Consider the following 14095-nt stretch of genomic DNA (forward strand, 5'->3'; position numbering starts at 1 on the left):
TTTTCATGCCCAGATCCACTGAGAAGAACAGTTGTCTTGAGGATGGACACAGAGGAAATGTATCCCAACGTAAATAATTAAGAAATATTTGCGGCAAAAACTTGGATTTTACTGATGTGGCAATAAAGTGGATTTAAAATGGAAAAGGGAGAAAAATATGAAGATGGCAAGGTTGAAGTCTGGAGAAGAAGCAATGAAGAATTGGTGAGAAAAGATTCTGGCAAACAAAAAAAAACGCAGCCCTGCCTTCACGAAGTCACATTCTAATTTGATCAATAAGAACTTGGATTGTATGAAATGAATTATTTTTGCAATTAGTCCCTAATTTGTGATGTGAATAGCAGAATTGTTCAGAAGTGAAAAAATGAAGAAAGACAAATTAGTTGCAATTTTTTTTTATATTAATGAAGGCTTCAGTCAGGAGATTGTTTCAAAGTATTCCACTACCACTGAAACTATCTTGATGAACTGCCTCCCTCCTAGACACACTGAACACCTTCTATGAGCACTTTGAGGCAAAAAAAAAGGACATTCCAATGAAAAAGACCACATCTCCTCCTCCAAATGCCCAGGTTCTGTGTCTTGCATAGGCTGACGTGAAGAGAAGTAAGCAAAGTCAACCCGCGGAAAACCACCGGACCGGATAACATTCCTGGCAGAGTGCTCAGGGAATGTGCCGCTCAGCTAGCAGATGTTTTCATTGACATCTTTAACATCTCCCTGAGAAGTGCCATGGTCTCAACATGCTTCAAAGCTGCAATCATTGTGCCCATGCCGAAGAAGTTGGCTGTGTCCCATCTCAATGACTACTGCCCTGCTGCACTTACCCATCATCATGAAGTGCTTTGAGAGGCTTGTCATGGAGTACATCAAGTGCTGCACTGTCACTAGACCCCCTGCAGTTCGCATACAAACCCAACTGCTCTATGGCCGATGCTTCACCACTGCCTTCCATCCAGCCCTCACCCACCTGGAAAACAAGAACTCGGATGTTCGAATGCTGGTTACTGACTTCAGCTCAGCATTCAACACAATCATCTGATAAGGAAGTTGAGCCAGCTGGGTCTAAACACCTCCTTCTGCAATTGAATTCTTGACTTCCTGCCGGGGAGACAGCAAGCACTCTAGATCAGTAGTAGAATCTCCAAGACCATTACACTGAGTGCGGAGTCCCCCCAGGGCTGTGTGCTGAGCCCACTGCTGTTCACTCTGCTGACCCATGACTATGCAGCTAAATATGGCTCAAACCACATCATCAAGTTCGCTGACAACACAACTGTGGTGGGCCTCATCAGTAAAAATGACAAGTCAGCTTAGAGATGCGAATGAATTGGTGCACAGCTAACAACCTGTATCTGAACATCAAAAAAAACAAGAGGTGGTTGTTAACTTCAAGAGGGCCCAGTGGGACCACGCTCCACTGACCAATGATTGCTCAATCACTGAGATTGTCAAGAGCGCACTTGACAGAGAACCTCACGTGGTCCCTTATCACCTCTAATTTCTGCGAAGGCTGAGCAAAGTTCATCTCCCACCCTCCATCCTCCCTACATTCTACAGAGGATGTATCAAGAGCATCCTCTGCAACTGCATCACCACCTGGTTTGGAAGCTGTACCTCCTCAGAACGCAAGACCCTGCAAAGGATAGTGAAATCAGCAGAAAAGATCACTGGGGGCTCTCTGCCTACCATGAAGGACATTTAGAACATTCAATGCAGGTGAAAGGCAATAAACATTGTGAAGGACTTTGCACACCCTTCAGGTAAACTGTTCTCCCTTCTGCCATCTAGTATGAGATACTGCAGCACTCAGGCCCGCATGTCCAGATTAGACAAGAGCTTTTATCCCCCAAGCTATCAGACTCCTGAACTCCCAGAACATTAGGGGATTGGGTGCTGTGGAATGTTAATGTACAAGTCTTAAATATGTTAAAGGTGTTGAACTTCTACTCTAACCTATATTTATGTAAATATGCTCCATGGTCCCGGAGAAATACTATTTTGACTTTACCATGTGAGTATGGTATGAACAATAAATAAAGGTGATTTGACTTGATCTTTTTCCTTTAACATATTAAAAAGTGATTTTGTTTTAATCAATTTGAAACTTTCAATTGGTGATGACACAATCACAATATTGACATTTCAGAGTGCTGTTCAGCCAATGTGTGCATGGTGTGAGATGCTGAGCAAAGCTGCATAATTTTGCAATTGTAATGATGTTGCATAATTAGCCAAACATAATACAATTTTGCATTAGACAGAGTTAATGTGAAATTTAAGTTTTGTTAAAAAAAAATTTACCTCAGAGTTTACTCCATTTCCATTCAGCAATATCCTTTCAATAATGGATTTTATTAAGGATCGGTCTAGATGGAATGAAAAAGTATTAGCAGTAGCCATATGAATTTGACAAAATTTACAAATTACTGCAAGTTTATCTGAGCAAATTTTCAAAGTAATTTTTACAGAACTGTACAAATCTGCTTCTTTGGTGACCAGGTTGCAAGGTGGGCTAATATGCTGTTCTCTTTCCTCCAAAACTTGTTTTGAATTAAGATATATGAACTAATTAATGGTACAACCTACAAAAGCTGTAAATATCAGTCCCTGTAAATCAGGGGCACATAGGCAATTTGTACATTATAATTCTCTTTTGAAACACCTCATTCTAAAATGGCCATTGTATGTTCAAAATGCTACAGGAGCCAAATATTTCAGGACATTGTTTAGTAACTTTTAAAAAACTATCCTTCCTTAAGATCATGCCTAATCTTTGGAGTTCAGTCAGCAGAATGCAACTTCAGTTTATTGGATTCTAAATTGATTGCCATTTGCATCAATAAATGACCTGATCGTGGATATTGACCCATTGGTAGATAACATGGAGAAATCCGTATGTAGAAGGGCCCATATGGCTGCAAGATCCTAAATTAAATGGAAGATAAATAACTGCAGCCACGGTCTTTGGCATACATCCTGCACTTGCACATTTGAAACCTGTTGCACAAGTGAAAGGAATGTTAGCAACTTTACATCTAACATACTGGTGGAGCAGGGTATTAAATTCTGGTTGGAAGCAATTCTGGCAGTTTGATAACTTGATGTGTTGCCTTTAACTTTGAATCAAATATTATCAGAGCACGACTTCCAAGATTAAATAATTTAACGTCATTCCCCCAAGAGTTAAGAATTTTGTGGTTTTGTACATTAGCCATAAAGCAAGGTATTTCAAACACTTTAAATAATCTAGTTGAGTAAGGAATTGGAGGAGAAAGAGAAATTAGAAGATGTCAGCATCTCTCTCTTGTCTCCATTTCCGGTCCCTCTCTCAAATCCCCATCAAATATTTCAGACTCCCCTCATTCTCATGTGCCCTAAAATTTCAGATACTTCTCTAATTTCAGAAATAAATTTTAGTACCCAATTTGATGAGAGCACAAGAAAAATGCCAATCCATTTCAAAATATTTGGTAACTAGATGTTTTTATAAGAAATAATTTGTGCTGATGCAATATTCATCATTTGTTCCTTTTTTAATGACACAATATTGACTGAAAATTAAATCTTTAATGTTCAGCAACAAAACTAACCAGAAATTTATTCAAATAATTGATCCAGTGTTAAGATTAAGCCAATAAATAACTAGCACTGTACTTCAATTTTTCAAAAGGAAGCACAAAATCTGATAAAAGCAAATGGTTGCAACATTGTCTGTCCCACTTTCAGACTCCCCCCATTTGCTGAGGAGCACACCTCATGAGAGAACATCAATAATAAGCCTCACAGAGGTCCTCAAGCCTAATAGCCTGAATACACCTGAAATTGGCTGATGTCAGAAGCTAATCAGGCTAGGCCTGGTCAGTACTTGGAGGGGAGACCGCCTAGGAACACCAGGTGCTGTAGGTTTCTGTGAGAGGCACTGGGAAAAAGTGGTGACTCTCTGTCTGCCTTATGGTAGACACAAGTTAAATTCTAAATGTACTATTATGTGACAATAATGGAAAGATTCAACCAGAAATATGGTGATCATTTGGAGAAGCAGGCAGGTACTGCAGGAGACTCCTGTGGCTGTCCCTCTCTCAAAAGTAAGTTAAATTCAAATAATGAAACTAGGAGAACTCAAAAGCAATTATAATCATTTAATTAAATTCATCAATACCCAAACTTATTATTTCGCTTTCAGATATGCATCACCTTTTAAATGAAGTCACTGTTCTATGCTACTTATCGCTTTCTGTAGACTTATAAAAATTCCTTGTCTGATCACTGTAAAATTACTGTAAATTTCAAGTTTCTCTTCCGTCCTGCACAAAGTCTTATAAAATGGGAGTGCAATTGGGAATATATGCCATTTAGAAATAGCCAACAAGTTCTAGCCTTCCACATTTTTTTTGTACATTAGTGGGAATCCTGAAATTGACAATACTTGTGCAGGAAAATGTTGGCAGATTTTTACAAAATTACAATGACAATATTTATCCTCGCCTATGAAATTTATGTGACATTCTTCATTTGCCCATCAGATGGCACTGTAACTTTCTTTACTTTCTTTCAGTGGCGGCATGACCGAAATTTCGACCATAAATGAAAACCAAAAATGGGTCTAAATTTAAAACAAAACTATTATTTCATCTCTGAGGCAAAAAGTTTTACTTGTATGCTTCGATATGCCCATTACCCTACTTTTGGAAAGAAAATCTACATTGTATTACTTTAATACAAGCAATTTGAAACAAGTTTTCTGGAGGTTACAGGACATAATTTTATTTCAAGAGACAGGCCCTTTCGGCTCATGAGCCTGCATTCCCAAATACTGCACACCTATGTAACCAATTAATCTACTAACCGCATTGATCTTTAGATCATGGGAGGAAACTGGAGTACCCAGAGGAAACCCACAGTCACATGAGAATATACAAATTCCTTACAATTGGCAGTAGATGTGAATACTGATCACTGACGCTGTAATAGTATTGCCCAAATCAATACACTAACCGTGCCACAGATGCCTAGCAGTTAAAACTAGGCTTAATCATCTGCAGAATTCAAATTTTGTGAGGCATCTCAAATTCTGGGGGGGGGGGGGGGGGCAGGGGTAGTCAAGGAAAGAAAGAGACAAGTTTTGATTTAGAGAATCAGTAACATTTTCCTCAGAGTTCTCTATCAATCAGTGCATTGCAAGTTCTTACAGTTGTTATTGTGTAATATGGAGAAACTTTCCTTCCATGCAGTTCTTAAAGAGACATGTAATCAACTTTATTATTGCCATAGTTGATGCTGTCTCACACTGGTGCAATTAATAGAGCTACTACCTCAAAACTCCAGCAACCTGGCTTCTGCCCTGAACTCTGGCCCTGTCTATGTGCAGTTTGCACAATCTCCCCATGACCATGTGAGCTTCCTCTGGATGCTTCAATTTCTTCTCGAATCTCAAAGATGTGGGCAGGTGGATTATTGATCTTTGCTGTAGTGTGTAAGTGAGTTGTAGAATCTGGGCAAAAATGAAAGAAATGTGGGAAAATAAAAAAAGGGACTAGCATAGATTTGTAAAAATGGTTAGGGAAAGTCAGAGCAAACTTGATGGGCCAAAGGGACATTTTCACACTGCATCTTCTTGTAGAAAAAAAATGGACACTGGAAGGTATATAGACTTAAAGGTGTGTGAAGTAAACAGTTTTAATATTGTGTTGCCCTTGGTGGAGATATGCATTCTACCAAGTGCCCTTTAGTTCAAAATGATTTGTGTGACAAAATATTTTCTTTTGTATTTGAGAAAGATAGCCAAAGATTAATGTATTACTTATTCTTGCAATTTAAAATAAATTAAGCAGTTTCAAGTTTTATGCTTTTTATTTTTTTTCAACAAAACATCTGTTTTAGAAAATCGAAGTTGACAATTTTTTTTGGAGGGTGCAAGTAGTTAGCTTTGCCTAGGGCGCAAAATAGTCAGGCACCAGCCCTGGGTGGGCAGGTGGCAGAGGCAAGGTTCTGCGATTGGAGTTCCAGTGAGCAATGGCCGAGGGAAGGGTCCATGGTTGGGGCATCAGGAACTCTGGTGGGTGGGTAGTCGAGGCTTTGCGGTCAGGCCATCGGACCTCTGGTGGGTGGACAGCTCAGGGCAGCGAGAGCTCCAGTGGGTGGGCAGCTGAGGCAAGGATTTGAGGTCGGGGTGATGGGAGCTTTGGTGGGAAGGTGGCCGAGGTGAGGGTTCGCAGTCATGGCGTTAGGAGGTCCGATAGGTGGGCAGTCGAGGGAAGGGTTCCCTGTCGGGGCAACGGGAGTTCTGATGGGCGGGCAGGGGCTGGGACTGGGTGCAAGTAAGTGTTCGGGGCGTTGGGAGCTTGAATGGGTAGGCAGATGGGGCATAGGGGAGGATCCACGATTGGGGCATTGGGAGCTTCGATAGGTGCATGCCGGGGCCAAAAATAAGAGGCAAAAATAGGAAGTTGATTTTACACAGTATCGACTATTACACGTATAAATGTGGTATTTTTTCCACAAGAAATAATACTCACCAACTAATGGGTTTTTTCGAATATCCAAAACAATTAATGTAGTACTAGACTGTAAGCTATTTAGCAAAGCTTTGGCTCCTTCATTAGAAATTCCACATTGTTGCAAATCAAGTGCTGTAATAAAAACACATCAATCAATGAATTTCATGCCACAAATGTTTATTGGTTCCACTAAATCTAGTATTTTCACAGAATATACACCAAAAATGAATCCCAAAACCTCCATGCTGGTGATTGTTGCCGCATTATAAACTAGTGACCACACTTCAAAAAAAAAAATTTATTAATTGATCAGGACATCTTGTGGTTCTAAAAAGGGACAATACCAAAGGCTCATTTTTTTTTCCCCAATTTAGTCAGTTAACACCATCTATTTCATTCATTTCTATTCAAGCTTCCTTAAAATCCTCATGTTAGTTGGCTGAACCATTTTATTTAATCATAGGATATGGATATTGCTGGCAGACCAAATACTTTTTTTTTAATCTTTGAAGCTTGAGAATTCAAACCTTCATGAACCACAATAATCCTTGGTGGTCACGAGATTGGCAATTACAAAATTTTGAGTGACCAACAATGAAAGATTGGCAATGCACATGAAAGTCGAGATAGAGTGAGCCATGAAAGAAGATTCAGGTGCATTAGTGTTCCCATTTCCCTGTTGCCATTACCTTTTGAAAAGTTGTAACATGGCTGAAGTACATTTTGCAGATGGTATTCACATGCACCATGCAAGAAACAACTATACATATTGGATGTGTTGGGCTAAACTGCTTTAAGAGATACTCATCATATAAAAAAAAAACCAAAATCTTAAATTCAACTTGCCTTTCAACCAGAGGTCATCTTTGAGGGCCTCTGCAAAAGCAATAGCTCCAATATCCCCAATTAGTGTGTTGCAGTTCATGGTAATACGACGCAAACCAGTCATGCAATCTAAATCAGGATGCCTGTAGCGAAGACTTTCTGCCCAAACTTCACTGTGCCTTTTTGTTGCTTGGTGCTATTTAAAAAAAGGTACGACTTTTTAAAAATATTAAAATATTACATTTTATTAGTACAAATTGAGTCAGTTACTAAAACTGAAATAAAACTAGCATTGCATAAGTTTATATTACACAAGTATTAACCTGCCTTAATAACTTTGGTCATGTGCTCTGCACCACACCATGTAAGATTGCAGCCTGTGAAGTTAACTGTTTTGATTGTTGCAGAATTCTTCAAACTTTTGCAAATAACTAAAAAGAAAAGTTTTACAAAATATTAATTTTTAAGCTGATATGAAGAATTTGATGTAGCAAAAATGCATCAAGATTCAGTATACTTACTTTCCAACCCTTCATCTCCAATAGGACAATAAGCTAATGAAATATGCTGCAGAATTTTTGTCTCGGATAAACCCTACAAGAAACATACAATATATGCAATAAAATGTACTTCAAAGAGATTATATGCAAACTAAATGAATAATCTCACTTGCAAACCTGTAACTGAGATCCATGCATGTTCAATTGTAATCAGTGATTAGAGGGGAGAGAAATAACAATAGATGAGAGAGGGGACAGGACGATGGAATGGAGGAAGGAAAAGAGGTGAGAGGAAAGAAATAATTGGCAGGGAAAATAGACACAAGAAAGAACATACAGTATATGATGGTGTAATGGAATGTGACAAGGGTGCTGGAGAATGGAGGGAGAGGGGAGTGCACAGGTTAACAGGATTTCTATTTGAAAAGAAATTAGCTCACTCAATAACTGAAAAGAATGCTTTAACTATGAAAAGTGGCTTTTGTGTATAACTTGTGCATAAAATGTGCTACACATTTCAATTTCTAAGTGACTGAAACTGATGAAATTATTGCTTTGTATTTACTGAATCAAGTTGGGCACTTTCTTTGGATTTTGAAATTAAAATGGGATGCAATCAACTTCAAAGTTCGGCTATTAAAATGCACTTGTCTATGCAAATAATACAATGGCTGTCGACCCCTCACCTTTGAAAACTCTGATTTTTACTGGACTACCGTAGATATTGCCTGGAGCTAAAACAGGGATATAAAGTTAAGACTGCTTCCATTCTTAACTTCCTGAACAGAACGTTGAGTAATTTTGATTGGTACAGTGGAACCCTGTTGTAATGCGATGGTTTGAGTCCAAAAGAAATTCGGATCGCGAAAAAGTGAGTTTGCACTAAATCGGGGTTTCACTACTGTGTACAATACATACACACATCAATCGCGGCAGCAATCCGACCACCCTTCACTGTTCATGGAAGCACTCACCTCCCTCTGTTCGCAGCAGTACTCAACCCACCCCGTTCCCGGCAGCGTTCACCCCCCCCCCCCCCGTTTGCAACAGCCATCACCCCCACCCTCCGTTCGCGACAGCCCTCAATCCCAACCCCCCGTCCTCAACATTCTCAGCAACATTCTTGTCAATGCGATGAATTCCCCAAGATAAACATTACTGTACTTACCTTAATTATTTAGACGCACTATTTCTAAACATTTTCTGTGCCACAGGACAGCCATCCCTGGTACTGATTCTTTTAAAATGGATTCACAACGTCCTATCTCAAAGAATAGAACGTGGACGTTAAGGGGTCCAATGACTCGTCACGGTATATCCAAATTCGCGTTAAATCGGGGCATGTTAAATCTGGGTTCCACTGTACCAGCTAAAAGCCAATATTTGATGCCTTTCTTTTCATAACAAGTATTCCGAGATCAAGTCAGCAGAAATATTATTTTGGTTAGGAGTTCTCTGCAGTAGATAATTATGTGACTAATTAATATTGCCCTATTGTATATGGCCTTGTGGTCCACATTTCTCACCTTTGTTAATGCTCGGAGATCATTATGCCTCAAAGGTAATCCTTCCAGCTCTACGGATTTTAAAGCGCTGGAAGCAATCAGACAGTCTTTAATCGACCCACAGAGTTGAAGTGTACAGCCTTTTGAACGGATAGCTGGCACACGTTTTCTCAAGTATTGTTTACATCGTTCACTCCCTTCAGAAAACAAAATCAGCAATATAAATCTTTGCACACATTTTGATTTAATCTGCATAAATGTTCTTCAAAGTTGCGACAGTTACTTAGCTTAATATATATATGGAAAAATATTTAGACAAATCAGCATATATTAGTTTCACTGTCATCCCTCACATCCAGTAGTCTTGTTACTTAGTTGCACAGGTTGGTGATCTGCAGTTAACATTCAGAGATCCCTGAGCAAATGAAGAGTTAGTGATTTAGGGAAAGAGAGATGCCAAACAACAAAATGCACCCTTCAAGGAAGATATCTTGGGAGAATTATTCCTGCTTCTCCCACCACAGAGCTATAGTTCCACTTCTTGGTTATTTTTATTGATACCTTCTCTTTGCCCCTGGAAACTTATCCCATGGGCATTAAAAATAGTTAAAATGCAGGTAAACATTTTCTCCCAAATTGCCAAGACACACAAAATGTGGTTTAGTCACCACTCACTCATTTAAGCAAATGTGGGCAAAATGTAAATGGATTAAGTTTGAGATTAACATTTTATCCAACAAAGCTTCCAAACCCACCTTTCTTGAGTTAAAATACCTTTCATTGTGCCAATATAATCCAACAGGTGATAACACTTCACATTAGCCCAAGGATTACTCTTCAGCAAATTATTACGAGCACTCAATCCTGATTTTGTCGCAAGCCTTCTCAACCCACCTTAACCTCCTAGATTTGGATGAGTACACTTCCTTGCATTTGTGAAGCTAATTCTCATCAGAGTTTCTTGATCTGGAGTAAGGATTAATTCAGGGGTTCTTGCAGCAGAAAAGAGTAATTTTCCCCAAAACAAAAATAATTAAAGGCACGATGAGCAGCATTTTGACATTGTGTACTCAATGGGTCAATGAATGATGAAAATCAGAATAGTTTGGAATGATGCAAATGCTTCCAACCAGCAGTTACTAAGTAGCATTTGTAGGTAGGGTGTTGACAAACTTAGTGCATTACAAAGACATAGAACTTGTCCATTGTGGAGAAAGATTTGAAATATTAAAGCAGCTATATTGTAAATAGTCAACTTTAATGTTAAAATTTCAGTGTTTACATGCTATTTGAGTCAACAAACAGGTCCTCCACTTCACACTGTCTGCCATTTCAGAAGCTCCAGGCCAGAAAGTAGGCTACATATGGTTCATCGTACAAAGATGTGCTCCATTAATGAATTACTTTCCAGTCTTTAAAAGCATTTTAAATGAATTTGTTTATTTGTTTTAATTCAGTCTGGCAGAATAATGTTAATCATTTCAACTATCATGAGATATCTTAAAAGCCCATGAGGACATTCCTTGGTCAGTAAATCCCTTCAATGATCCTAAGACCCATAAACTTATCAAACTTAACTTTGTATTTAAAAAAAAACTTTTATAAACCCAATGCATTCCAAAATATTTTACAGCTAATATGGCAATACAAATGATCAATGAGCATATAGTCCCAGAAACAGTAGGTGATGACCTGATAATCTCTATTAATCTTAACTGAAACATTAGTAAGAAGGACAGAATCAAAATACAGTAATTCATTTCTGTCTTAGAAATAGTACATGAGATTTTTTTAATAAGAAACTGACTGAGCAGCAGACTGGACTTTGGTTTAGCATCTCAACAGAAACTGTCAGCCATGACAGTTAATCACTTCTAAATAATTCATCAATATGCCATTCTTGATTATGTATTTCTGATCAAATCTGGAGTGGGATTGAAAAGATGAGGGTGCTATAAACTGAGCAGTCCATAATGATCTTAATCCACTTAAAAATTACTTTAATATATAAACCATTCAAACCTATAACACTAAATACTTATAGCAGTACACAAATAAATATAATCAATGCATTACCAGATATAAAATTAAAGAGTACATTCCAAAAAGATTAGCAAGGAGATGTACTATTTTAATACCCTCTGCGCAGCATGCAGATAGTTAAGCTGTTGTCTTACAGCCCAAGATACCCAGTTCAATCCTGACCTGACTGAATGGGGCTTGCATATTCTTCCTATGAACACATGGATTTCCTCTGGATGCTCAGTGTTTCCTCCCACATTCCAAAAAGGTGCAGGTTAATACACTACTTGTCCACTGCAAATTGCCCCTTGTGTGTAGAGGTGAGTGTTAGAATGTGGGGCTCAATTAATGTAAATGGGCGATTTATGGACAGCCCAGACACAATAGGCTGATAGGCTTGTTTCTACGCTATATCTCTTCATGATTGAAACCTATTAATTCAAAATAGGGTAGAGGAACAAAAAAGATCTGGGGCATAAATTTATTCATCATTTAAATTTAAATTAGGCATACAGCACGGTTACAGGCCTTTATGGCCCAGGAGTCTGTGCTGCCCAATTTACACCGCATTAACCTACATCCCTGGTACATTTTGAACAGTGGGAGGAAAGTGGAGCCTTGAAGAAAACCCACACAGACATGGGGAGAATGTACAAACTCCTTACAGACAGCATAGGACTTGAACCCTGGTCTGATCCTGATCACTGGCGCTGTAAAGGCGTTGCGCTAACCTAACCACAATGCCAACTGTGATTCATTAAGATTCAGAAAGTCATACAATAGAATGGGGTCAATATCTAATTAAACAGAACATTAGATGGAAACAAAAAAATGTAATTAACCTTGGTTAGATCACAAGGTACTGTTTTCAATTTCTATCTCTAAATTACACAAAGGAACAAGAGGTATTAAAATAGATACATTTTTGTTACCCAAGACCAATACCAGAACACAGAGATTACAACAATTATGGCAAAGATTGAGTGATCCTTTTTCTAGAGAAGACTGAGCAATGGTCTGCGAGGGATGATGTTGATGTTTCCACAAGCCATAAATATCTGATATGAATTTAAACAAACAAGGAGGACAGTAAAAATTTCTTTACAGGCAGTAGTTAGACATTTATTATGAAATTCAGCTGTCTTCCATGCACCAGAACAATCTTTGATTGAATAAAGAAAGGGGCATTTGAAGATCAGGACCCCAGATCTAGTGCACAAAGAAGCAGAGATCCCTTTACTCCTAAATGATTATGACTATGTAGACATAGTCCACCAGACATCTGGAAAGACACCATTAATGCTGTCTCTGAAAAATCTCCAAAATTTACAGGGAACTAACATTAATGCCCTTTGCAAGGACAAAATCCTTTATTGGATTTGAAGGCATGTTGTTAAAATGCCTGATGTTGGAAAACAGACAAGCATGTGCTTAAAGCCTGTTTAAAGAAATGCAACATCACCACCGACTCCTGGAAACCTCTGGCCCACAACCAAAGTGAAGCATTATTCAGGGTGGTATTGAGAACTTCAAGTACATCCATCTGAGCCATGCAAATGTGTTATGTAACTAGAAGAAGGAGCACACCACCTCACAACCTACCAGCCCATCCAATCTTTCTGCATCATTTATAGGGTGTGGCCTGTAATGAAAGATTTAAACCATGTTTTTTACTTTTGCAGCCTTTGCAACATCACCACTGACTCCTGGAAATCTCTGACCCACAACCAAAGTAAAGCATTATTCAGGGTGGTATTGAGAACTTAAGTACATCCATCTGAGTCATGCAAATGTGTTATGTAAATAGAAGAAGGAGCACAACACACTACCTCACAACTTACCAGCCCACCCAATCTTTCTGGCATCAATTATAGGGTGTGGCCATTTCAAAGGTCATAGGTTATATAGTGTGCTTGCATTTGTCATTTTTGTAATACCATTTAAATCTTTTGTTTTTAAAAACACACAACATATACATATATATAGTAGCCTATGACTATGTCCTCCTTTGGAATGGCCACCCTACTTTACTGCCCCATCTATAATTCACACATTTGCCTCATCAGCCACCTCAAGAGAATACAAGCAAATTCTACTGCAAAACAGATGAAGACAGCCTGAAGAATATTCAGGTTATAACACAAGGAGTCAGTGATGTGAATAACATAGAAGTATTGAAAGAAAAGTATTGAAATATATTGATAAAACATGATGAATTAGCAAAAAACCGGATGCAGTACAAATACACAATACATAACTTCTGGACTGAATGGTCTTTTTCTGTACTAGAAACGAAATGATAAAAATCACGCTAATTAGATTTTTCATGCAGAACTCATGATTTCCCTCAGCTGCTGTACTGGTTGAAAAAAAATAAAGCAAGTTTATCTAAAAATGAAAAACAGTAGATGCTCGAATTTGTTACAAGTCTTGACCTGAAAAACAATTCTTCCCCCTCCCCTGGCACAGAGGCTTCTCGACTCTCTGAGCGCCTCAAGCAGTTTTTTTTTGTTGGAAGAACACAACCACTCAAAAAACATCTGTAGAAAGAGAAATCAGTTAATTAGAAATTAGAGTTTATTTTCATATATACAACTGCAAAGTATAGATGCACTGAAATTCTTATTTGCTGCAGCCAAACAGGTATGGAAGATACACCAATTACAATCATAAACATTAAATTACCACAATAAGCCAGAACAGAAACAAATATAATAAACATAAAAGAATAAATATTCACAGT

General features: G+C 38.4%; 1 protein-coding gene across 6 annotated transcripts in view; it reads right to left on the minus strand.

Annotated features, from left to right (window-relative positions):
• The window catches only part of cep78 (centrosomal protein 78), a 111300-nt gene that overhangs the window by 54440 nt on the left and 42765 nt on the right, over positions 1-14095 (minus strand). For all 6 annotated transcript variants that reach the window (XM_069930436.1, XM_069930429.1, XM_069930440.1 and 3 more), the window contains 6 exons: positions 9352-9527; positions 7847-7919; positions 7653-7756; positions 7347-7521; positions 6519-6632; positions 2305-2369 (listed from right to left, as the gene is read on the minus strand). In XM_069930436.1, the coding sequence (XP_069786537.1) occupies positions 2305-2369; positions 6519-6632; positions 7347-7521; positions 7653-7756; positions 7847-7919; positions 9352-9527 (707 nt within the window). The remainder of the gene's footprint in view (positions 1-2304; positions 2370-6518; positions 6633-7346; positions 7522-7652; positions 7757-7846; positions 7920-9351; positions 9528-14095) is intronic.

The sequence above is a fragment of the Narcine bancroftii genome, chromosome 1 (genome assembly GCF_036971445.1).
Source record: "Narcine bancroftii isolate sNarBan1 chromosome 1, sNarBan1.hap1, whole genome shotgun sequence".
NCBI classification, from domain to species: Eukaryota; Metazoa; Chordata; class Chondrichthyes; order Torpediniformes; family Narcinidae; genus Narcine; species Narcine bancroftii.